Source organism: Salminus brasiliensis, chromosome 23, assembly GCF_030463535.1.
Source record: "Salminus brasiliensis chromosome 23, fSalBra1.hap2, whole genome shotgun sequence".
NCBI lineage: Eukaryota > Metazoa > Chordata > Actinopteri > Characiformes > Bryconidae > Salminus > Salminus brasiliensis.
The window spans coordinates 25,528,499-25,555,267 of record NC_132900.1 but is presented as its reverse complement, the minus strand read 5'-3'; the positions used below and the strand labels follow the sequence as shown (position 1 = coordinate 25,555,267).

Below are 26,769 nucleotides of genomic sequence, written 5' to 3'. Positions count from 1 at the left end.
GAGTGTTGCTGTGTTGTGTCACATGCTGTTGCAATTCGTAAACCACAGGATCTCACAAAAAATGCTGCATTTCTAGGATAATGCCTCCTATCTGAGAGCGCAATGTCGAGCGAAAAGTCTTAGGAGTGTCTCCCACTGTTTTCAGGCTGTTTTCAGGCTTATCCAGGTTTGCTAGCTTTATCTCTTAGTTGAACCTAAATACCTAAATATGCAACTACAGTGGCCTTGTTTTTTCCAGCTTCAAATGCAGTAAAAGCTTTAGTAGATATAAGTGCTCTCAAAAGAGGAAGCCAGGAAGCCAGCAAGGCCTTCGCATCAAGGGAGTGACATGGGTAAACTTCAGAAGGTTGAAGCTGGAGAGTCAGTCCACCAAAAAAGTGAACACCTGGTCAAACTGGTTAACCTGACTGACCAGCTTAGCTCTTGACCAGCAAACGGGATCTTGTCTAGATATTATGTCTGAAGGTTTAGCCCGTCTACCAGCTGAACCTGACCATGCCAGTCAACCAGTAGTATGACCAAGGTTGGTGATCAGTATGGCCAAGGTGGTTGACCAGCATGACCAGCCTAACCATGCATGATCGGTATGACCATCTTAACCATACAGGTCAACCATTTTGGAAATTAGGCTACCAGTATGACCAGTTTGATGGTCACTGGGTATGTTTTCAACCACCTTGACCATCAGAGACCAGCTACCAGAATAAAAAGGCTTCTTCTTTAGCTGGATTTTTCAGCAAGGCTTCCTCACCCGCACTTTAGCTAGGCTGGCTATTGTTTATTCAAGCTGGGGTTCATTCCGTCTTCTGAAACTTGCTGAAAGATCACTTTTTGCCACATCGCTTAAATGGCCACACTAGCATCAAGGAGCACATTAGCAACACATTGTTTTACAGCAGGCATGCAGTTTAGCAGTGCATATCAGAACCTAGTGATTGTTCATTGCGCTACATGTGAGTTCGCTCCCCGTTTTAGAACTTAGATGAAAGATAGCAAACACAAATGAGCTATTTACCCCCTCTGCACGGGGGTGCGTTACCCCTTGTGACTTTGAATGTGAATTGCCTGTGCAGTGCTAACACAAACGCAGCACTGTAACAGCGTCCAGCTAGCATCTACCTCACAGTGTTTATCTGGGTAGCGGCTTTCTGGCTACTTATAGAACTCGCTGCTTAATAACAGAGCCATGCTGGAGTGGGGGGGTTAAAGGGGGTAGGGGATCAGGGGGTTGGCTTTACCAGCTCACGTCATTTGTGACCTTTTTGCTGTTTGGAGAAGGTGTTTGATTTCGCCTCCTCTTTTTTTTCTCCCCCAATATTCACACATGGGCCGCTGTGGAAGGGGTAATGGGTATAAAAGAGTGCCTTTGTCTCAGACGGGATGGGGGTCGAGGTGGGGGGACTGCAGGAGAGCAGCCAAAAGCCATGAAAGAATGAACGAATGGCACGAGAGAGGCGCTCCTCATCCTCACCTGGCCTGCATTAGACCTGTCAGGTTAAATAAAGCAGCTGAGAGAATGTGATGTGAGGTGTGATGTTGGGTCCATTTGATGGAGACGTACCTTGACTGTTCGCACATTTCTAGTCAAACAGAGTGAGTATAAGAACTTTGCAAGCTCAACGTAAAATGCAGCTGCAATTAATGTTGACATGTTGGTTTGTGACTGTAAACACACTCATAGGCAATGACTATAGGGGAGGGTACAGCTCTGAAAGCCTCTCACTGATGAGCCACACTGACCTCTACAGGACGCTTTAACTCCTACCTCAGATTATTTTCACTCAATAGCTGTCAATGTGCACACACACACACACACACACACACACACACACACACACCTGAAATAAACACACCTCTTCAGAACTTCTTACTGGGTGTTAATATTTTAAAACCTTTATACTGGATGTTAATGTTATTAGTTCTGTAACAAAATATAATCAAAACAATTTGAGCGTGTATAACCAAACCCTCACCTGCCCACTCTACTCTGATAGGCTGCACCCAGATGCTTACTTGACAGTGGTTTCCATGAAAGATACAAAATGAATATATAATATGACCCAGGAAAAGACTGCTATTCCCACTGACCATTCATCAGATAACCGTCTGGTTAAAGGGCCCATATCCTACAGTTTCTCTGAGCTCTATTTATGCCATTTGTGTGGGTTTATGTATGAAGAAAGCAATAATACGTACCAGTCATGGCCTAATTCATTTTTCACAAGGCCATTGTCTGGTTTCCTGTGATATGGGCTCTTTAATGCTCCACGCTCCAGCCGACTGTGAACCCTACACTCATTGCAGTGAGGCTTTGGGTGTAGTCTTGCTGTACAACTGCTTGTTTTTGCCTAAATAAACATAGCCTGCACTGTAGTTTCACATTGTACGACAGAGTGGAGCAGCAGCTCCCGAGCCAGCTTCTAATTGAATCACTTTCATCGCAGAGGCATCGGAATGCGAAGCAACCTGGTTAATTTTTGAAAGTCTATTATCCGCTCCAGCAAACATTAAGTGCTTTTTTTCACTCCTGTTTTCAGCATTTTTTTTTTTTACCTCAGCCTCATCAAGTCTCGCATAACAAGGGAGCCCTTTACATGGGGGCGCAGGGGATGCTGGGAAAAAAAAGAGCAGCCAAAATCCGCTTCGCTTCGGGGGGGAAGTTTGGCGCAATTTATAACGCTTTCTTCCTGATTATCAAAGAAAGAGCAAATGCAGCAAAAAGTGTGTATGTGTGTGTGTGTGTGTGTGTAGACCTAAGGGAGGCAGTGAGGTTCAGCTGAGCAAAAGAAAAATAAACCGCCATTTTGGCTTCCCGTGCAAACCATACGCCGCTTCACCTCTCTCCAAATGTATTCTGACACCGGATTATTTTTTGCATGGCTCCTCATTCTATCAGCATTTCAAACGCTTCACCTATGAAGCTGTGTAAAAAAACATCATATGGATTTCATCACTGACAGGTGGAGTGAGGAATACTGATTATCCGGTTCCAGTGGCACCTGTCAAGAGGTGGATATATTAGGCAACAAGTGAACCATCAGTTCTTAAAGTTGAAGCAGGAAAATTAGCCAAGTGTAAGAACCTGAGCCTCTCTGACATGAGCTAAAGTGCGATGGCTAGACAACTTGAGGGTCAGAACATCTCCAAAACATCAGGCAGGTCTTGTAGGTTGTTCCCGGCATGCAGTGGTCAGTATCTTCCAAAACAGCTCCAAGGAAGCACACCTCACAAATTGCAGGACCTAAAGGATCTGCTGCTAACGTACGTCTTCGTGCCAGAACACCTTCAGAGGTCTTGTGGAGTCCATGCCTTGACGGGTCAGAGCCACTTTGATAGCACGAGGGGGACCTACACAATATTAGGCTGCTGGTTTTAATGTTATGGCTGATCTGTGTTACTTCAGTTGTGTTGTATGAGTTAAATGTCTTCTGGGACAAAGCTTGAGGATACTTCCTGTTCCTTTGAATATTCCTCATGTGTTACATTTCAATTAGATGAGAATAAATGCTGTGCATGGGACCCTGTAGCCCAGTTCGGCCAGATTGCCCATGCTGACACCTGTCCACAGTCTAAAGCAGCAGAACTGGACCTTGAAGCAATGGAATTAAGTGGCCTGGTCCGTTCACATCATGTGCACAGTCAGGTACATGTGTTTGCTCTGGGCTATGTTCTGTTGGGTCTGGGCATTCAGGTGGACATAAATTTGCACTTACCTGAACATTGTTGTGACCAGGTACAGCTCTTCCAAACTGTCTGTGGGAGGTGTTTGAACAACAAGTCTGATCCACAGTAGCTCCACCTCACAAAATACAGAATCTGCTGGAATGTCTTGGAGCCAGATACCACAAGATACCTTCAGAAGTCGAAGGGCCTTTTTGGTGGCATGTGGAGGAACAATCATATTAGGCCATAAAGGTCATAATGTTTTGTCTAATTGGTGTGTAGAATGGAATAAATGTTTGGACCTGTTGGCAATTCCTGTGGTTTCATTGGCAAGATAGCTCTATCGCTTATAGTCCACTAAATAAGACCAGCTTAGTCTACAATTTCTTAATTAATAAAAAAAAATGCTGATGTGTATAAATGGCTAATTGAAAAAAAAAAAAAAAACTTTTGAAGGACAGTGTATCTCCATGCTTAGCTACAGCCATGCATACTACATACTGTCCAGTCCTTTTAACCTGCACTGTCCTAAATGGAGGCAGATTAATTCCACATGTCTTGCTGGGTCTCTCCTGGACGGCTCTGGCTTCAGGCCCTCGCCACTGATTGACATGTTTTTCCTTTCTGACAGCAGCTGAACGGGTGCCAATGTCAGCAGGCCTGACCCGAACACACTTCCTCTACATGCTGGGTTCAGACCAGTCATGCCCTTAAGAATGTGTGCTCTAATTCCACGTATTTGTCACACTGATGGAGCTAAAACATGGCATAAGCTGAGTGTGGTATCATGCACTTGTTTAAAGCACTTTCTGCAGTAAGTTTGAAATCCACTGTAAAAAGAACTATAGAAGCTAAATAACATTACAATTATCATTGGTAATAATCATTGGTTAGTTAGTGTGTCTATCTGTAAAATTCTATATAACATTAGATAAACCCAAATAAACATAGAGTCAGCGGTCAGTGAGTGTGAATATTCAGCGATAAGAGCATTAGTGAGGTCAGGATGTTGGATGATCACCAATCCACCTCATCTTCAATTCCACAGCTCATCCCAAAAGTATTGGAAGAGCACCATCACTCCAGAGAACACATTTTCACTGCTCCACAACCCAAAATGCTGGGGGCCTTTATACTTCTTTAGCTCACGCCTGGCATTATGTATGGTTAGGCCAATCGGTTCATATTTACCTGCTCCAGAAAGTGCTATTCTATTGGCAATACTTTTTGTGGAGAGTAGACAAGCTGTATGTGTGTATCTGCACATCTGCTTCAGCAATGGGTGCAACTTAAATTCATTAGAACGGGTGTCCACAAATATATATATATATATATACATATGATAGATAGATAGATAGATAGATAGATAAATAGATAGATAGATAAATAGATAATGGAAATGTGGAACGGCACTGAATTTTTTACCACCTTCATTGTGTGTCGCTAAAAATACTGTCTCACCTAATACGTGTGATGTAAGTCTAGCCTCTTATTTTAATTAACTTCTCCTCCATCAGCTGCTCAAGGCATGTCACTGTCCCGTTTTTTCTTCTCAGAGACGAGAACACATGCATCCCTGCTATCCGTCTTATCATATAGAAAAGGAGTGTCTGCGTTATGCTCTGTGGCAGCATAAAGGATGTGTCGGTTTCAAAAGAGCGCCTCCGTATTTAGCTCTGCCGCTGTGCATTTTCCTGTATGACTTTAATATTTAATATTTCCACAGAGATGCTTGCATGCCTCTTGATGGCAGCATCTCCCTTACCCACTGTCTTGCCTCGCTGCCTGGGCCCTGAGGTGGATGTGGCACTGGAGAGGAAGCGGATCTGCACCGCCAGGGTTTTAAAAAAACAAAACAAAAAAAAAAAACAATAAACAGAAGCCCAGGAATGGCAAAAGAAGCCAGAGAAAGGCAGAGTGGAGTGCTGTCCGTTCCTGCTGATGCCAGACACCTTCCAACATGGGAACCCACAGCTCTGATTAGAGTCTGATAGAAGGGCTATTAGATCAGACCAAGCGAAGGAGAGGAGCCCAAAAACAGATATTTTAAAGAAAGGAAGTGGAGGAGGGACATTCGAAAAATAAATATACTCAATGTCATTAATAAAACTCAGACTTTGAGAAGAGTGGGGTGCAACCTTACACAATGTAATAGCATTTTATGTAGTTAGACTGATTCAAGTAGAATATGCTTTTTGTCATCTTCTCATGGTCCAATAACAATGCCGTCTACCAATTTTCAGAGCAGTGGGACAGATGTTTTTCTAGATTCCTCCTGAGGACTGTTTCTATTACATACCATATTTGTAAGAGCTGTAATAGAACACCGTTTGGAAGCAGATCAACAACTCACAGTAAGAGGTAGCCAGGCTACAGTACAGCCTCCAAACATGGTGGAAGGACTACAAGGTGAACACCACCCCGCCCACACACACACACAAATGCTTGGGCCTAATGTTTGGGCCACTGGAGGATCAGAAACGTACTGTAGACGTGTTTGAAATAAAAGTGTAGGCTAATTGACTTTAATGGGGCTGATATTGGCTGTTCAATAAATAATTTATTTATAATTTCGATATACCAGTCTGGTACAGTTAACCTCACCTGCTGAGCTTTAAAGTATGCACAAGGTTGTGCTTTGGCTGTTTAATTACCATTAATTGTGTTTAATGGGATCTAGCTTTTATTTCACCATTTCATTTCAGTGGTAAAGCAGAAGAGTTGTCTCAGGATGCCTTGATTCTGGGTTTCTAAGACAGGGGGTAGAGGGTAATACAGAATCGAAATGAAGGATGAGGTGCATCTCCACAGCATAGTGATCACAGTGGAGGGGGGAAAAAGTCTAACTTCATAGTGGTTCCGCTTTTAGGAACCATAGAAATGAGAACATTTTTCATATGACAATATATGAAAAAGCCAATGACAGCTCTTCTGCTTTGCGAATCCACAGCCAGGCTTTGCTTTGGAAAGCTGAGATACCTTCCAAAATACTGTTCAGACCGTAGAAATACACCATTCTGTTTTACAGGTGAACAATGTGTTCACCCAATAATACATTATATGTAAATACTTCATAATTCAGTTTTCCAAACTGATGTGACAGAACTAAGCATAGGAATCTGAGCCACTTTGACAAGGCCCAAATTGTGATGACTTAGACAAGGGTTGGGTTTCTAAAAATCATGAAGGTATCTCCAAAAAAGACACTGTATTTCTAAATGACGTGTCTGACGTGTCAAATTTCTGTCCATCTAGTACACGGCCAAAGTAGCTCATTCATTTATGTGAATTTAGGAGAATTACAAGGTGGGGGTGGTGGGAGGGCAAACCCCTGTGGAAGCAAGTTTGACATGCTGAGTTGTGAAAGGAAAAGCAAGAGCCTGGATGAACCAGTCTGCTAAATGTGCCTGAAAACAGTCGAAAACCATTCACTTGACGTTCTCCTCTCAGATATGAAGCATTATCCTTCGTAATTTGAGCTTCAGTTAAGTGTAAGACGGCCTGTGCCGTGGTGTTTCGCCTGCTTGCTAACTTACCTAAGCCTACTTATCTAAACCAGTTTTTAGCATCAACACTCTTGTCAGTTAATCAGTATACTTAAACTGTAGCCAGGCTAGCTAAGTAATGACTAGCTTAAGTGGGCTACAGGTCCAAAACCACAGCAAAATACTTTCATTTCAGCTTTGCAACTGTTTTGTGGAGAACAGAATGTTATCATGCTAATTTTGCTAAGACTAACCAGTTTTTCTCTCCTGATTCAGAGAAGTTTAACATTTGCTGATGTTGTGAGATTGACAGTTTAACATTTATTAAATGATTTATTTAAAATTGTGCTATGACCCTGTGAGCAAACTAAACTTTGTATTTCAGAAATTTTTGGTTTTAAAAAAATGCAGAAGAACTGAAGTACGGAAGCCTTGTAGATGTTGAAGCAGCTTGCGCTTCTCTCTGCCCTCGGTAATACCCTATATCACAACAATATTTTGAGACAGTATGATGTCTTCCCAACCCTAGTCAGTACATACCAAAAGTGCTTCAAGGAAGGACAACCAATGAAAAAGCATCAGGATCATGGGTCCCAATGCTCATTGATATGATCTATGGAGACCTGCATTGGCTGTTTGGTGTAGATTTGACAATTTCTTCTGATATGGTTGCATTGAGTTTATGGTTGAGAAGAATTTGAGAGTTTATTAAGAAGGATTCCACAGCATTAATACACAATATTCAGTGTCTTACATCTTACACCATGTCTTACATCTTACACCATGCCAACTGGTATGGCCTTATCGTTCACCTTTTACATGTTAGCTACAATAGCCTTGAAGCAAATGTCTTGGCTGATCAACCACTTTTGACCATAGACTGTAAATAAGTACATATTTAAATTAATATTGCTTTAAACACTGATTTCACAATCCTACATGAAAGTCATGTGTGCAGCTAATCTGATGTTCCTTTATATTGATTAATAGCCTAATACTTGCTTGAGGCGGGCTATGCATCTGATGACCGAGGTGGACTCCAGATGACAGTACGATTTTAGCCTGAGGCCAAACGAATAGACTTTTTTTCCACTACGGCATATTTATCTATGTCTGGAATCAGTGTACAGAACTGAAAGCATATTGAAGGTGCTGTCTTTCAGCAGAAGCTCTCTTTGTCCGTCAAAAGTGTGGTGACATCTACCTTTGTCTGTGGGTTGGGGAAATCATTTGCCCACTATTCCACACTAGGTCTGTTCTGAGAAAAAACAATATCACACATTTGTAAAAGTGCTACCTTTGGAATAATGCCTAAACTAACACATTTAAACCCCTTGTGTTGATGAATGATGTCATGAAATTGTAGTTCATTGTAGAGAAATTTACTAACTCGGATTGCAGTGGTGGTAAATGGCTCAAGCGTGTCAGTTTCTGCTATGAATTATTCAGTATCCACTATGTGTTTTTTATTATCTACTATAAATTATTCTTATCTCTCAACTGTCAACTCTTACTTATTTACTAACCAGTAGACTATTTTTATTTACTAATCAGAGACTATTTATGTCTTCTTTATATGATTGAGTAACCACTTACTTTTATGAGTTATTTAGTAAGCAGTATTTAGTATTTAGGAACTAGTATGAATTACTCAGTATGTACTATGAGATATCCAGTAACCACTCTACATTATTTACTACCAGTATGAATTATTCAGTAACCACTGTGCATGATTTGTAACTGCTATCTTATTTAGTAACCAGTATTATATTAGATATTATTTTGTAACTACTATGTTTTATTTACTAACCAGTAGGAATTATTCAGTATTGTGTTTAGTATGACTGGTTCAGTAACTACCATGAATGATCTACTTACCAGTAGGTATTATTCAATATCCACTAGGAGTTATTCAGTAACCACTATGCATGATTTAGGAACCAATATGAATTACTCAGTAACTACTATGGGCTATTAAGTGTTTACTATGATTTTTTTAGTAACCAGTATGATTCATTCCTGTGTATATGAAACTGATGTATGAAAATAAGCTAGGTTCTGATTGGATGTCTGATATTGTGACTCATTTAAAAAGTAGCCCAAGTTGAAACACACCTTCGGTGTGAATAGGCAGAACTGAGTATTGATTATTTATTAACTACTAGAATTATTCAGTATATTCAATATCACTATGAATTATTTAGTAACCAGTATAATTTATTCCTGTATGTGTAAAACTGATGTATGGAAATGAGCTGTGTTCTGATTAGCTGTGTGATATTGTGACTCACTCAAAAAAAAAAAGAGTCCAAGCTGAAACACAGAACAATTAGAGGAGATGGACATATGCAACTTTTGTGACACAGAAACTACATTTAAGAAGAGTTGATATTTGCAGCTTGAACGTGTTTACAAGCAATTTTACAAGCAAACTTAACAATCGCTTGTCTCAGAACAGACATGTGACCATTTTTGTCCAGAATGACACAAAAATGTTACAACGAAACAGTCAAAGAGGCGACGCTCAATGTCATCTGACACATGCTTGTGCTGCAGCGAAAAAGGCTTCTCTCTGAGGTCAAAGGTCAGACTGAGTAGTCATGACAGGCCCAACATGAGCCGGGTTATTTTTTAACAGGTGCTCAAAAAAAAAAAAAAAACAGCGGGACAATGAAGTCTGATTGGGGGGCTTCCAAAGTGACGGCAGCAACGATGGATCACAAATCAGCGCTGATTGTGGACTAGGAACCTTTTATCCCTTTTCTCCAAGAGAGAGAGGGTTGCCTTTCCCGACGGAGCAGTGCAGGGCTATTAGCATAAAGCACTTTGACCAGAAAAAGCAAGTCGAGAAGGTCCAGCAGGAGGAAAGAGACTTGCTTTTTTTTTTTAAGCTAGCTTGACGGTAGCAAAACCCTGCAGTGCCAGGTTTGCAGATCTTTAATAAAAGCATAAGTGCTAAGTGATGCACATCTCGCTAATAAACAGGCATTAATATTTGCCAGGGCTTAAAAATACCACCCACACAGGCTCTTACCACCAGAGTGCAATTATCCTGCAGTATGTAATGGAGCCTGTGTCAGCCTGCTACAGTGGGAAGGTGTTGCAGTGTGTGAAGGTGTTATAGTGCACCCATAAATTAGAGGGGTGGTGTTCAAGTCAGACGGGACATTTCTGGAAATAAGGCTGCTCTGATCACTCATGTTTGTGTAATGTCCATGACATAAACATTTGAGGACACTTTGCTTTCTCTGAAATTGTTTTATTATTTAAAATAAATGAATTAAAAACCTCTTTGGATTTTTTTGCTGCATGCTAATGCTTTGGGTAAATTTAGCATTAACAAGGGGTCCAAATATATTTTTTAACCTTCTGTAAATGTAATGGTTCAGAAAGTTATTCAGAATTTCACACATAGTTGCTGACTGATTTATACTCTTCATTGAATAATTTATACTAGTTTTTGTCATACTGATTATGAATTTCCTCATAGCAGGTGCTTAACAATTCATATAGGTTGCAGAAGAATTCATAGTATTTACTCAGTAATTCATACTGGTCATTTATCATTTCATAATAGTTACTTAATAATCCACACTTACACTTAAGAAACACACACACACATACACACACACAAACACACACACACACACACACACACACACACACACATACATATATATATATATATATATATATATATATATATATATATATATATACATACGTATATATAGTGGTTACTAAACTGAATGATTCACAGGAGTTACTCTATAATTCATACTGGATAATAAATAATTATGATTTATGTTTATGGTAGTTGCTGAATAATTCATACAAATATTCATACTGCTTACTGACTAGTTACAGACTTAGCTACATAGTTACAGAATGATTTATAATAGTTGCTGAATAATTCACACAATAAATCCTACTGGTTACTGAAAAATCCATACTGGTAATTGAATAGTTCATAGTACTTTAGATTTTTTTCATCCAGGTTATGGAATAATTCACAAAAGACACTAAATAATTAATAGCAGTTACTCAAAAAATCATAGGCGTTCCAAATAATAAATACTAGATAATGAATTACTCATACTAGTTACTTAATAATACGCCTTCTATTCACTAAACTGCTCGTCAGTACTTTTCATACTGACAGAGGGATCCGGCTGTATTCCCATCCACAAACAGAGTCAAATCTAAACCCAGGCAGTGGAGCTCGCCTCCACTGTTAGCAGGTACGGTTAGAGCTGGGCACAGTGTGTTTCTAAACTCTGTCTGCTTGGCAGCTCTGTACAGGGCCTGCATGAAAGGCTGCTGCTCTAATAGGGGAAGGTAATTATGCCTTCCCACAGTAACTGTCTCCTCACTGCAGCCTTCAACAGATCCAACCACAACAGCCCACACACTCTGTCAGCTAAACTAGGTGGGTTAAAAAAAAAGAAAAACAATAAAGCAAAGTGTGTGACATCAATTAGCCCAGCCAACAGAACGCATAGCCACCCTGTCTAAAGCAGTACTGACACTAATTAGACCAGCATTTAATCATCTGAGAATCTGCACAAAAACACAAAAAACTCACATGCCCTGTGTTGTCCAGCAGACCTGGGGTACTTCCAATAGAAGGGTCTGCTAGTTAGGGAGAAGTCTTCTCTTTCAGTTATTCAACTAAATTATAAATATACAATATACAAGTATAAATATAATATACCTATAAATATAGAAATAATGAAGTATTTTAAACGTTGTGTGTAATGAAATGGTTAAAATGTTGACAAAGTTATTCAGAGTTTTTTGATGTCGAAATTGTGCACACATGAGTGAGTACTGAAAGTCACAGTAGACCCTGAATAATTATTAGTAATTATGAAAATTTATAGTAGTTCCTCAAAATTCCACAGTGGTTATTAAATATTCCATAATAGACCCTGAATAATTCGTAGTACCTACTAAACCATTTATAGTAGTTTCTGAACAATTCATAGCAGTTATTTAATAATTTATAATAGACCCTAAATAATTCCTAGTAGTTACTAAACCATTTATAGTAGTTACTGAAAAAAAATCATAGTGGTGTCACGGTTTGTCATGAGACAGAGGCGGACGTACTCGCAGGATAATTGTTTTTAAATCCAAGACAAGAAAACAGAAACCAAACAAGCACAAAGTTTAGCAAAATAAAGAACACAAGACTCACACAAACAAGCCAAAACTACAAACCCTGAACTATCATGAACACCTACACAGGAACAGGAACCATTAGCTCACAATCATGCACAACATGCACAAGACCAGCCAAGGGACGACTGAAAAAAAGGGGTACTTATACAGACATTAACAAGAGACTCAGGAACACCTGGGACTAACAAGGGGGTGTGGCTACAAAGGAGACACTGGTGGAAACACTAATGGACAGGCGTGGCTAGGGCAGTGCTTGGGAGCACATGGCTAAACCAAACAAAGACAGACATGAACAACAGGGGCAGGCATGACAAGTGGTTATTTACTAACTTAGAATAGACCCTAAATGATTCATAGTAGTTACTGAACAATTAATAGTAGTTCCTGAAGAATTCATAGTGGTTATTTATTAACATTAATAATAAACCCTAAATAATTCCTAGTAGTTGAACAATTGATATTAAACTGAACAATTAATAGTAGTTAATAAGTAGTAATAATTCATTGTACTTACTGCAAACTTTCAAACTCATACAGGTTACAGAGTGTCATGGCTGGTTAGACCAGACACTGAGGGATGAACACTCGCAGAGATGGGTCCAATGCAAGTACTTTTAATAACACAAAAAGGGGGAAATACACAGTACAAACTAAAGCCAGTAAAGCAGCAACTAAAGGGCTTAAACATGAAAGCAACATAAACTGGACAACCAAAAGGGCGAACACAAAAGCACACCTGAGACCGGGGGGGTGGGGGGGATCTGGGAGCTGAGCTGGGTGAGCAGGATAGGGAAATGGGGAAAATACAAATAAACTAAGGGAGACCAAGGGGAAAACTAAGACTACTCAAAACTGTGGAAAGAGAGCTGGGGAACCAGCCGCTGAACCATAAAAGGCTAGGCCGACCAAACCTGAAGACGCGAAGTAGAAGAGGGTCGCCTAGCTGGAGAGAGAGTTGAGGATATAACCAGGGAGCGAGCAAAAGTGCCTTGCTAAATCTGAAGAGCCACGGAAGGTCCGCTCGAGGACCTGAACTATGTACCAAACTGGCCTAAACAAACCGTGATCCGTGTATAGAACCTCTCGGGCTACCTCGAGGCTCTGAATTTACAATCCAATTCTCGGTACCCCCAGCCTCAGGTGAAACACATTAACTAAACAAGACATGATGAACCTGAATCAAACCACATGAACTGAATCACTAAATCAAAACAGGAACGGAAACACAACAAAAGTCCTTATGTGAGCCTGTGGGCGGCGGCTCGGAATTGCCCCGGTGGAGGTCGCGATACCGAGGGGCTGACACAGAGTCACTCATGATGGTTACTTAATAGTTCTCTCTTTTTTGTAAATATATGTACTACTGATACTGGCCACCTAAAATGGCCTGTTGTTGGGCATACAGTAAATACCGTAGGGAACAGTCCAGCCTGTTTCTATACTGCCTGTCTAAAATGAATATTTTTTACGGTAATATTCCCCAAGTTTCCTGATCTAGAATCAGTTTTTCTGACCACAACTGTCATAAATACAGATCAATCTGACCTGAGGTCATCCACTCAGGACTACTTTGTAGATTCCAGCCAAGGTTGATTGCATGTATTGTTCGTATTTTTATTAGTAGTAGCCGTAGTAGTACTGCCAACTGTGTATTAGCAAATACCATGGGATACATTAAAACCACTTAGCAACACCATAGCAAAAACCTAGTAATCACCTAGAAACAGCATAGCTTAGCAACCAGATGGCAACACCATGGAAACCACCTTGAACAGCCTAGCTACAACCTAGAATCCGTACAACCATTCACTTTTCTAGTTACTTTTATTAGTAGTAGTAGTAGTATTGTTGTTGTTGTTGTTGTTATTATTATTATTATTATTATAGTGACATTTTTACTATTATGCATATTTAATATTACAATAATGATCATAAGTAAATATGTAAATATGTAAAAGTAAATATGCCTATACCTGTCTCATAAATGTACATATCAAAGAATTTCTACAAATCTTAATTGTATAAAAATCATCTAACTTTATTTCTAATATGTTTAGTATGTATACAGTTTGTCCTCCTGTAGAGCATAAACCTGAGCCTCACCACAAGCATTTCAATGCATAAATGTCCTGACATGTTGTGCAGATCACAAATAAACTTGAACTTGAAAATATGTTGATCATCATAGGGTATGTTTACGCTTTGATGGTTTAGCTGGTCAACCTGCTTACCATCCAGTATCACCAACCCTGTTCACCAGTATGACCAGCCCGGCCACGCTGGTTCATCAGTATGACCAGTTTGACCTAAGTAGTCAAGCAGACCAATCTTGTTGAGCACCTTGTTGTATTTCACCAACATGACCATCACAACCCTGCTGGTCCACCAGCAAGACCATCCTAAATTAACTCGTTAACCAGCTTTACCAAACTAGTCTACCATTATGACAACTTGATGACCAAGTTTGACCAAACTCAAAGGAAAACATGCGCTATTCTGGTCAAGAACTGAGCCGGACAACCAGCCTAACCAGTATAAGCTATATTCTGGTCTAGAGGACAAGCTATTCAACCACTTTGATCATCAAAGGCCATCTTAGACCACCTTGAACCATCTAGAGCAGCAAAATCTGGGGGGGGATGCAGTGAATGGGGCAGTCCTTGGGCTGGGACTGATGACGTATCACAAGCCCACAGGAACGCAGGAAGTACAGACAGGAACGCGGATTGAGAATCGACCCTGGTCTTGAGCTGTCTCTCCGTCGGCCGCCGTAGCGACGTCACGGGCTTCGGGGTTCGTCGCTTACTCCCATGATGCAACAGCAAACAAAGGGGAGAGCGGAGGACGGAGCGCAAAAAGTTTTAAATGCTTCATATTTCCCCCAAAAATCTGCCTAAAGGCGAAATACCGGCGCTTGCCGTCTGGACGAAGTCCTAACGTGTGGGCACAGCGCTTGGTGTTTTGAGACAGAGCCCCATGAAGCGCGTTTAGCTGTCAAGTGGGATGCGGTAGCTGTTAGCACAGCAGGCTGGATGTTATTGAATTAAACTCACGGTAATGTGGGTTTCTCATCTTTCTGCATGTCAACATGAGGGTTGTTAGTTGACAGCGTTGGGAGACTAAAGGTAATCTGCTTTTCGGGTTTATTTACAGCCTGTTTCATTGCCAGGTAGCTAGCTAGCTAGTCAGTTACTGTGTTTGTGCTTCAGCTGCTGAATAATAACAAGGCCTTCTGCATTACCGTCAGGTTTGCCTGTCTGCAATTCTTTGCTCTTTTATAGGTGGGTTTTAAAGGGGGTTCATCTAAAACGAAGGTTAAACTGGCTACTTATTTGCCATCTTCTTGATGGAATTATCCGTTCCACCTTAAATGCTGCAGCAGTTACATTCTCGTGCCCGCGTCGCTAGAATGCAGCTGCTTCAGCATTTAAGGTGGAATGACAAAAATCATGAAACAGTTCACAAATAGGAGGCTGTAAAAGCTGTAGATTCAGAAGAAAAGGTTGTAATCAGTATTATTTTGGTTCAGTGGGACTAAATGAGGCTAAAGAGATCAACGTTTTAACCTTAATCCAGGTTTAGCTTGTGTATACACATGAAATCTGTGTTGAGGTTGCCACTTGTGCACATGGTTGACCATTCCACCGATGTTTATTCCCTTTTCCACTCCAGGCCTGGCAGTTGTGGCTAGCTGTGTGTGATCAGCTATGAGCAAGCATTCTCCTCTGCCTTTCCCTTTCCTGGAACGTTCTGTGTGAGTCATCCTCTTCCAACGCGTTGGAAGGAGCATTCAGGATGAAGAAAATTAGTCTCAAGACGATACGAAAGTCATTAAACATAAAAGGGAAAGAAGAGAAAGCTGTGGAGTATGCCGTATCCCAGCCAGACTTGTCTGACAGCTTCCCTGCCGAAGATCCTCTTTACGGAGGCTGCTACGGCAAGGAGCTTGTCGGTCGGGAATTGGACGGCGAAGACGCAAAGGGCTCCAAAAGTCGCTCCAAAAGTGAGAGCCTCATGGGCACACTGAAGAGGAGGTTGTCTACGAAGCAGAAACCAAAGGTCAAGGGGAGTTCTCCATCCGTTTGCTCCATAGATGACGACACGTTCTCCTCGTCGTCTGCGCCCGTCACCTTTGGCGACCTCAAGTCACAGCACTCTTCGCGCTCCACGTCTCTTCGGAGCCACCACTACAGCCCTACGCCGTGGCCCCTCAGGCCCACAAACTCGGAGGAAACATGCATCAAAATAGACGCCAAGGTGAAGGCCTTGATCCACTCCTCGGGTTCCAGCCCAGCTCTCAACGGTGTCCGCAAGGATTTCATGGAGCTCCAGAGAGACGGGCTCTTTGAGGGGTCCAGCGGCTCCACCTTCAAAAGTTCCAACCCCCAGAATGGTGATTTGCATCTCGAGATGGCCGATCACGTGCCTGTAGTCATCGGCCTCGCAGCTCAGGATTACATACAGTACACAATGCCTTTAGACGACGGACTTTTCGCCGAGGAGGGGTCGCGCTCTTTCTGCTTGGATGGCACCTCGCCCATGGATGTGGTGCCTCAGACAGAGGGATGTTCACTTCACGTGGACGAGGAACCCATTGATCACGATCTCCTTTCGCCAGATATCTTCATGGAGCCCTCGGTCAACAGGCTTCTTTTCAGCACTGCGAACGCCTTGCTGCAAGGTTCCCGGCTTGAAGCCCCTCTTTCTCCTTTGCTACCTCAGGTTCCTGGGGGCCAGCTTCCCAGGAGCCTTTCTGGACTGGACGGTACACATTCTCAAGTCGCAGAATCAGTCATTCACCACCTTAGCTTCGACCCCAGCTCGGCCCCGGGAGTCCGACGGGTCTACGATGCGGTCCAGAGCAGTGGGCCGATGGTGGTGACCAGCCTGACGGTGGAGCTTAAGAAACTGGCCAAGCAGGGATGGTACTGGGGCCCCATCACCAGGTGGGAGGCTGAAGAGAAGCTGACCAGCCTTCCTGATGGTTCCTTTCTGGTCCGAGACAGCTCAGATGACCGGTACCTCCTTAGCTTGAGCTTTCGCTCACAGGGCAAAACGCTCCACACGCGGATCGAGCACTCCAACGGCAGCTTCAGCTTCTATGAGCAGCCGGATGTTGAGGGCCACACGTCCATCGTGGATCTTATTGACAACTCCATACGGGATTCAGAAAACGGAGCCTTCTGCTACTCCAGGTCGCGCCTGCCTGGCTCTGCCACCTACCCAGTTAGACTGACCAATCCCGTTTCACGGTTTATGCAAGTGCGATCTCTCCAGTACTCGTGTCGGTTCATCATTCGCCAGTACACACGGATAGACCTGATCCAGAAATTGCCTTTACCCAACAAAATGAAAGATTACTTGCAAGAGAAACACTACTGAACTCCTTCTGAAACCGACCCCTTGTTGCTTCTTGCACTTCTTTTTGTTGTTGGTTTTTTTTGTTTTTTGTTTTTTGGATGACACAATGAGTAAGGTTTTACAGGACACTTTCAGGGGGAAGAGGGGAGTGGGGGCCGTTGGGTGCCATTACACCATACATTTTACATTTTTCCGTCAGAAGATAAAAGGTGATGTTCTTTTAGAATAGATAGTTCAGCGGTTGTTGCTAAGAATGTGGGTAGAGTGGTCCGAGCGTATTACCGGAGTGTCTTCTGCATGCTTGTTTAGAAGTCTGTAGTGATTTTCTTTTTACCCAGGCTTTAATTTCATGAACAGAGTGACCCACGGAAAATCTTTTCCACCCCAGTGTGTGTACCATTGCAAGTAACATTAGCAAAAAAACAGTATTTAGGGCATTTAGGGTTTTTTGTGAGTGGTGCACAGTGGAACTTAATGCCTTAATGATGTTTTGATATTTTTTGAAGAGAGGTAGAGTTGGGTAAACCATAGACTAGCTTCACTTTTCAAAGTAGCACTGCTCCATCAAACTAGCCGTGGTCTCGTATTGCACTAAATAAATCTAGGCTAACACAGTGAGTCTGCCCTGTCCTTTTAAAGAGCTGTCACACCTCCATGGAGTTACACTAATAAGCTATATTAGCTGGTCACATGTTTCATGTTTTAGAGATTACAGTCTCCACCCTTCAGAACTGTCTTATTTTTTTTTAATTTATTTAGTTGAATTAAATTCTATAGCACACACACAAAGCCAAGGACAGCGTGGACTAAACATCTCATGTTACAGATAATAAATTTTTGCCCATATTCTATTATTATCATTATTTTTAATCATAGGAAAATCCTTCCATAAGAAATATTTTGCATATATAATCGTTGCTATGCTTTACTGTCCTTGACTTGGTTAATTTAGGTAATTTGCCTTACATTACAGTTATAGAGTTCAAGATGTGAAGGACTGTAAGTAGAAAAATAACGGTACATTTCTCAAAGGCATCGCAACACAACCATATGGCGTATGGTTCTTCGTTCCCAAGTCATTTTTTTCTAGTATCCCATGTTTATTAGTATTATTAATTGTGAAAGTGTTGTTCATCCGTCCTGGAAAACTGTATAGGCCTAGAGTCTTTGTTTACGTCCATCTGCGGTGAGGTATCTTGGTTTCATAGCACATTTTCTGGTCTTAGCACCTGAAGGCTTGCACAGCTTTTGCAAAAATGGTCGAAATGGTGAGACATTTCTTTGGTTTGTTAAAGCAAGAATTTGCTTAGTAGCACTGTCCAGTTCCAGGAGCCATTTGGTTTCAACAGGCCTATGACTAAATGCAATGTTTTTGTGTGGCCTTTGGATGTTTGGATGTGGTTGGATGGTTGCAAAGGCTGGACTTGTGATAAATGATCCTTATTCCATGACTTGGCCTTATTAAAAAAAAAAAAAGCCAGCAGACAGTTAACTTTGCTTAAAGCTTAACAGTAGAGGTGCACAATGATGTCAGAGTCATATTGGTATCAGCAAATAATAATGATCTATAACTGCATACAAAAGCATGCATCTTAAAAATAAAGGTGCGGCAAAAGGTTCTTTGAGTGATGCTGTAGAACGTTTGGTTCCATAAAGAACCATGTTTGTAATAGAGATGAGTGAGTGTGACAGACCTTTAAAAGACCCAAAAAACTTTCTCTTCATGCAAAGGTTATAAACCTTTAAAGGTCTCGATTACAAAAATGGTTGTTTATGGAACCAAAAGTGGTGTTTTATTTTGGCATTGCATCTTTATTTTTTAGTGTATGATGTATTTTTGGAATTTCAGCAGAGCAGGGCCCAGTTTCCCTAAGGAATCTTGGTGTTAAGATCATCTTAACTTCCAGAAAGAGGGTCCAGTTTGATGCGCGGTCAACCACGTAAGAACCTTGTCTCGCAAAAACCTTGTGTTTCCAGTATGGCAATTTGAGAGCAGAAGGAAAAGGCTTCAGTGGAAGTCAATAGAAAAATATTTTATTAATAATTTCTGAAACTTTCCTATTGGCCTATTGATCATGAAAGTTTGGCACAATGTAAAGAACAAATCAGAAATAATGTCACAAAGTAGAAAAAGTGCAAAAATGGAGTTACATGGTTTTTGCGTGACTTCAAGGTCAGGTAGATGCTGATTCAGATAGATGTAGTCCCAATTTCCACATTTTCTAAATTGTTGGCATTGCAAATGTGTACGTGAACAATACCAGCCCAGAATTCCCATATCTGTGCATCCCTACTTAGCATGGTTTGCTGGTATTTATTGGACTTATTGAATTTTTTTCTCTGTCTCCTCTAGTCTGGTATTAACCCCAGTCACCAGCGCTTGCCTTTTGAAAATCCTGTGTTGACCCACAGTAGAGAACCTAACACAAGTCTCCTTTCTTGAAATTGATCCCTTCCGGACTCATGTTTGTGGAACGGCCTCATTCTGGATGAAGGCTGACACATAAGGTAATAGCAGGCCCAAGCTTGGACATACACTTTTTCTGTTCTGTTAGGTACACCTTCCTTGTAGCTATGCTCATTGGCCAGTTTACCAGAAACACCAATCATTTAGGTGCACTGTAGGTTTACATTTACTAATCTGCTGTTGCGGTGTTGCAGAACCCCTAACACGAATGCATAGGCACCACCGATGATCAGATTATGTAGTTAGTTGACCGTTTTCAGCACAGCATCCGGGTGTAGCCTATCAGTGTAGCATAGGCTTGCGGGGGGAGAGGCTTATGTCATCATCCACAGTGACTGAATGGTTATGCACAATGTTGAAGCACAGTTTGTGTTAGTCTTCTATATCACCCTGACCTTCATCAGTGGTCAATTGCTGACCATAGATCTGCTCTTTGATGTTTTTTTTGGGTGGTGGATCTCAAAGATTAACTAGCAGTAATGAGTGTGTAAGAGCTAACCAACACCACTACCATGCCAGTGTCTGTGCTGAGAACTTTCCACACCAATATCACATTACATCCTCATTGGTGGTCCTGTGGTGGTCCTTTTCCATTACTGAGCGAACTAGATGGGGACTGATGTATTGTGCTGCAACATAGGGTCTGCAGCAGCGGGCTCCATCCCTGTTCCTGGAGAGCTGCCTTCTTAAACCTAATCCAGCCCTACCTGACCCAATCAATTACTGCCTTCAGAAGATGTTGATTGGCTGAATGGGGTTTGTCAGATTTGGGTTGGATTGGGTTGGGGAGACCACTGGTCTACAGTTTGTAACCATACACCTACACACATGCACCTATGTGGTTGATGTTTCTGATAAAATGACCACCAAGTGTAGCTACAAGCTTGGTGTACCTAATGAGCTGGAGACCTAGTGCATAGCCATGCAGTAAAGCGTTGATTGGGAAGATGTGGAGTTTCAGTGGCTTCTTCTGATTACTTGAACTTGTCTTTAGGTTGTGTGGATGAAGTAAGGTTTGAAGTATGTGATTTTTGGAAACGGGAGGAAGGTTTCCTGTGCTGCCATTCGTGTTTTTTGACTGAGCGTTGTGTGTTGGCTCTGAAACGCCTCACGTTTTGGTCAAATGGCTCGCCCAGAGCGCTGTTTTGTAATTGTGGTGTTTAGGATGAGCAGTATGATTTGACCAGTTTAGGTTGCATGCAGCTGCTTTGCCACATGCAATTTTCTCAGCTTGGTCAGATCAGTATCGGTGTATTGTTTGCCTTGATGAACCTATGAAGAAAGTTAAAAGGGGTTGTCATTGATTACGTGGTGTATTGTAAGTGATGTAAGGTTGATTCCGGTCAGCCCTGATGTCCCAGGTGAGGGAATGGGAGTATTTTGACTGTTTCATTTGTCATTGTTGTTGGTACGTTATGATTTCTGTGCTTGAATTTATGGCCTTTGATTTTTTTTTTTTTTTTTTTTTTTACACTGGCCTTCTGGTTTGTCCATAAGCAGTGAGGACAGAATGTGGGTCGATATGTTTAGAGTGGCTGTTGACGGAAGATCTGTAGGTGCGAGTGTTTTCAGATTTGTGCTGTTTGTTCCATTGACACACGTGGCTGCAATTCGGGAGAAGATCCGCCCTTTTCTCTTCCTTTTTCAGATTTTCAGTAGAACTTTGGTGGAAGTTCTACAGTATTTTGGATCTCGAAAGGGAACGCTGTGTACTGATTTATTGCACATTTTGAACTAAATGTTTCTTTTTATATCTGCTCTAAAAGTGTAAATAAAAAGACTTATTCTCAAGTTTGTTGGTGTCTTTCTTTTATTTGAAAGGATTGAGTTCTTTTAGCACTGTGGGGTCGTGGGTGGTTGTGTGACGATCATGTGCTGATCTTAAAAACATCTGATCTAAATGCTAGGCTGACCATATTCAATCTTCAAAAAAGAGGACAATGGGGACACAGGTGTCCACTGTGGTTAGGATGTCATGGCTTGGGGGTTCAAGAAGGCCTAAGTCTAACGGAAAGGAGACGATTTGGTCATATAAGCTATTAAGGCTAGTTATTGGCACTTGCTGAATGAGTAAATGTGTGTGTATAATTATTAATGTACATTAACGTACTGTAGCTGCATGGTTTGAGAGGTTTTTCTACCCTCACACACACTGCCACAGTCGTACAACTTAGGCCTACTTAAAGCCAACCCCCAGCCATGACATCCTAACAATGAATATCGGTATGTGGTCTGTATGTGTGTGCTGTTTTATTTATTTTTTTATTTATTTTTATTTATTTTATTTATTTTAATGGTCATCCCAGCGTATTTGTTATTGTTACTACTCTGCAAGTCTATTAATTCTCCATTTTCAGTGTTTAGATCCAAATATATACTTTGTCTCACAATTTCAATAATATTTCTATTCAAAATAATAATAATTATTATTGTTAATGTTATTATTTAACATTATTTTTTTCCAGTGTTTATACCCATTGCGGTCCTGGGCAGCTGGTGGTCCAGCAGAGGGTTTTCTGGCTTGCTGCCTCTAAGCAGCTCTCCTGTCCCTCCAGCAGCCTTCATTAACTCTGGAGAGCGCTTTATTACACATGACGAATCTCCTCCCTCTGTGCAGATTTAATTGGTTTCTGTGGAAGCTTGCGTCTGTAATGCGCTCCTATGAGGGTCCTCTCGGCAGCCCGGCTCCGCCCTGGTAAAGGAAGAAAGGGGAAAAAAAGCTCTGTGTGTTGTATTAGCAGATGCTGCTGGTTTAGGTGCATATGAGGGATTAGTGGATGAGCAGGACATTGTCTGAGTGATCAGTCGCAGTTTCCATGTATTTCAGGTCTTTGCGGTGCTGGAGTCAAATACAGATTCTACACAGACTACATCTTAAACCAGTGCTAATGTTTATTACAGAGCCATGGCTGATACGGGAGTGTATCCTAAGAGGTTGTAGATGGCAGAGCCCCCATTCTATTGTCCAGTGACGATTAATGGAAATTATACACGCCATGCTATTGATTGTCCATGTCAGCAATAAGTGCGCCTTAAAGTCGTCAAACACATCCAACAAGCACTTCTGTGTAAAGATTAAGCTCCTCTATACCTATAAACTTCTCATAAACGAGTTATGATGGTTAAACTAACGTTAGTCCGGATGTCTAACATATTACTCCTAAAACCATTAACTTGACTTGGTGCTCTCAGATATGAGGAAACACGGATTCCTGAAATTGTACTTTCTAGTCCTAATTTCTAGTGAGACGTTCGTAGATCATTTTGAGTCACGGGTGCCTGAGTTGAGGTGACCAGACGTCATCTTTGTCCTGGACATGTCCTCTTTTTGATTTATGAAACCAGGATTTCGCACAGATTTCACATCAGCGTTTTTTTCTACAGTCGCCAGCAAGTCCCACCTTCTCACTGCCACTATTGGTCTGCATGTACCTGCATTTTTTTTATGTATGCATATATATATATATATATATGTATATTGATATTATAAATGATATTATATTTATATATTTTTTAAATGGCCGTGAAAGTAAAATAGTTTTTGCTTTTTTTGTTTGTTTGTTTTATTTTAAGAAACACAGCTTGAAAAGAAAGTAGACGATTTAGTGGTATATTAGCTGTTCATTAGTTTTGGTAAATGTGTAAATGTTCATGTATCAATGTTTATTAATATAGCTGCATGATTTTAGAGATACTCAACTCCCTCCTAGCCTCAAACACACGCTGCCACAGTCGTAAAAATTTGCCCTGGACTTGTGCTTAACCCTAATGCACACATTACCCAACGCTCCTGGACTGTATCTGCATGATTTCATGCCTTGCACTGTTGCTACATAGTTGTCTGATTAGATCTGATTAGCATGAACAAGCAGGTGTACAGGTGCTTGTAATACATTTCGTGGTTGAACATACAACCATATCAGCTCAACATCCATGTCAGCCATAGGTGCACATTAAAGCAGTGAGATTCAGTGGCGTCGGGATGCTTTTGGGCATATAGCGTAGATATGATACCCCCCCTGTTGCGGTGCCTGTATCTGTTTGTACGCCATGTTTCTTTGTCGATTGCTGTAACGCCAATTCTGCCAAGATTTCCGAAGGTACTGGCCAATAAAGTGAAACTGAGTGAGATTCGGAAGCCGTTAAGTACAGCCAAGTGGAATCTGCCATCTATGAGCGCATCCGAATAGAAAGTGGCAGATGAAGGATTGCTTTTAAGAGTGCCTTTTTATTTCTCTGGCCTTGAAGCAAAGATACAGGGGTGCCCTGTCTTTTCCCTGGCTCAAATCTGCCTCGCTTGATGTTGAAAACACACAATCCGGTCCACAGTGAATACTGTCATCTATTAATATTCATTATACCTCCGTCTAGCCTGGGGAAGGGGACGGAAGGGGGGCGAAGCAGACCCTATTTTCTCTAGTATATCTTTGGCTTTAAATATTAAAGGCGATTGCAGCTTATAAAAAATGTGCACGTGTCTGTTGCTGGCTCTTGTCAGCCGCTTATTCTCATTATTTTCCGCTGCACTTCAGATTGTTTTTGTGCTTTTTCTTTTGATATTAGTGCCAGATTTGGATTGCAGGAGAAGAAACGGGGGCATCCACTTTCACTAGGACTGTTTTTGAGTTGTCGTCAACAACCGCAGTCACGTTTTTTGCCTCCCGCCCCCAAAAGTCTCACTGCCTGCAGCACAAACTGACTCAAAGGTAGACTATAGTGTTGAGGGAGAGGTGCCTTTAAGTTATCACTATGGTTACAGACATTTTGTATGCCGTTTTGGTCAACTGGGGTGCGGAAAGTGAAGACGTTAGCGAGAGGGTTGCGCACGTTTTTCATCCATAGTTTCATTTAACTTAAAAGGGCCCATAGCATGCCCTTTATATTTCTCCCTGAGGTCAACTTATGACGTGTGGGTTCATGTACCACAAACAGTCGTAATTTGTTACTGTACTGTTAGGACAGATATATGTAAACAAGGGCGCTGGCTAGGAGTTTAGGCCCCATGAAAAGATATTACACTGGGCCCCACAATTCTGCTAAAATACTCAATTAATACATTTGTTAGGGCCCCTGTCAGTCACAGGCCCTTAGAATTATACCCCATGCGGTGCCCCTGAAAGCAAATGACCCCTTTAATTAGCTGCCCTTTATTATGCCTCATTTAGTTCAGAACTACTGGCTGAAACACTCCTTATAACTTAAGCATAATTGCATAATTGGATGTGGGTAAACTCCTGTACGCAGCAATGCATTTATATAACAATAAATATATATATATATATATATATATATGTGTGTGTGTGTGTGTGTGTGTGCGAATGCATTGCATTTGTAGCTTGACTCACTTTAGTCTATAAATGCAAGCCTAAACCTCTCCACAGATGTTTAACAAAGGTCTTTAACTGGTTTTATTAGCTTTCTGATAGATAAAGCTTTTGGTGCCTGTGTTTGGCAGAGATTGGTGACAGTCTAGGATGAGTGTTTTTTTTTTGTTTTTTTTTTAGCAGTGTTAGCCTAGCCTCTCCCATTGTAAACTAAAGACGCTCACATCAGACTGTGGATGATCCACTGAGTCTGGCGTCAGAGATCCATCATGTTCGTTTGATTTTTAAATGAACTGTTCCTTTAAAGGTGGAGCAACAACACGATAAGTAATGACGAGAGGTAGGTTAGATGAACATTAATTGCCTGTTGTAGGTAAATAAACCCTCATGAATATTATGAGTGGACTTCATGGAGCAAAATAATAAAACACTAGACAAACGTAGGATATGGGCCTATGAATTCTGCACGCACCCCAATAGAGCTTTCAGTCTAGAAACGCCCCTGGCAAACTCCAGCTGCTCTGTTTTTGGGGCTGGCGAAGCTGGAGATGGCGGAAAGGCTTCATGCGCCTCTGCTCGGGCTCTGACGGAGAGGCCTGCGGAGCTGCGCTTCTTTGTCACACCAGCGCTGTCTTTATGTGAGAACTGTGCCATCTGCCAGCGAAGCCCCAGAAGACCTCTTTCTGAGCGCGCCATGTGTCTGCACATTAAAGGGAGTTTTATGCAGGCGGCGCTTGCGAGGCGCTGCGCGTCTCGCCCCTCTCCGAGATTCATCGCTCTCAGAGATGTACCTTGAAGAGTTTAGAATGGGCCTTTCCAGATGCTCCCCAGTGTTGCATGCCATTAACATTCAGCTCGGCGTTCTGCAGGATACTGTACAGTCTTCTGCTGCAGCGCAGGTGCGATTTATAACGTTTCACACTTCATTATCAATTTCTTTCTTTATGTGGCCCTTTTTTTTATAGTGAGAGACAATGAGCAGAAAGGAAGCATGGACCAGTGACTGGTGTGTGTGTGTGTGTGTGGAGGGGGGGATGTCACACCTACTCTTAAAACTTTTATCAGCCTGTGACTTTGTAAAGTCTATATCTCTCACAGGTATTCGACCCATGATGTTGCGTGAAAACAGACACTTGCTGTTACCTGTAAGACCTACTTCACCATTATTGTGAGCAGCTCCATACAAACTCCATTGGCCACTTTGAATTCAACCAATCAGGTTATTCTATTACAGAATTTTAGGAAATCAGGTCTTTTGCCCACATAGTAACAGATATTATGACTA

At 41.6% G+C, this 26,769-nt stretch overlaps 1 protein-coding gene across 2 annotated transcripts; it reads left to right on the top strand.

Moving 5' to 3' along the window:
• Nucleotides 1–15,134: 15,134 nt before the first annotated feature.
• socs6b (suppressor of cytokine signaling 6b) lies at nt 15,135–21,923 on the top strand. 2 transcript variants are annotated; one of them, XM_072669202.1, is made up of 2 exons: nt 15,135–15,386; nt 16,005–21,923. In XM_072669202.1, the coding sequence occupies exon 2, from the start codon at nt 16,128–16,130 to the stop codon at nt 17,712–17,714; it is 1,587 nt and encodes a 528-aa protein (XP_072525303.1). In that variant the 5' UTR covers nt 15,135–15,386; nt 16,005–16,127; the 3' UTR covers nt 17,715–21,923. The 2 variants fall into 2 exon arrangements, with proteins under 2 accessions (XP_072525303.1, XP_072525302.1); XM_072669201.1 differs by having other exon boundaries at nt 15,135–15,457.
• Nucleotides 21,924–26,769: the final 4,846 nt, after the last annotated feature.

Coding starts and splice junctions, on each gene's coding strand:
- socs6b (XM_072669202.1), top strand. CDS start 16,128: ATGAAGAAAATTAGTCTCAAGACGATACGAAAGTCATTAAACATAAAA.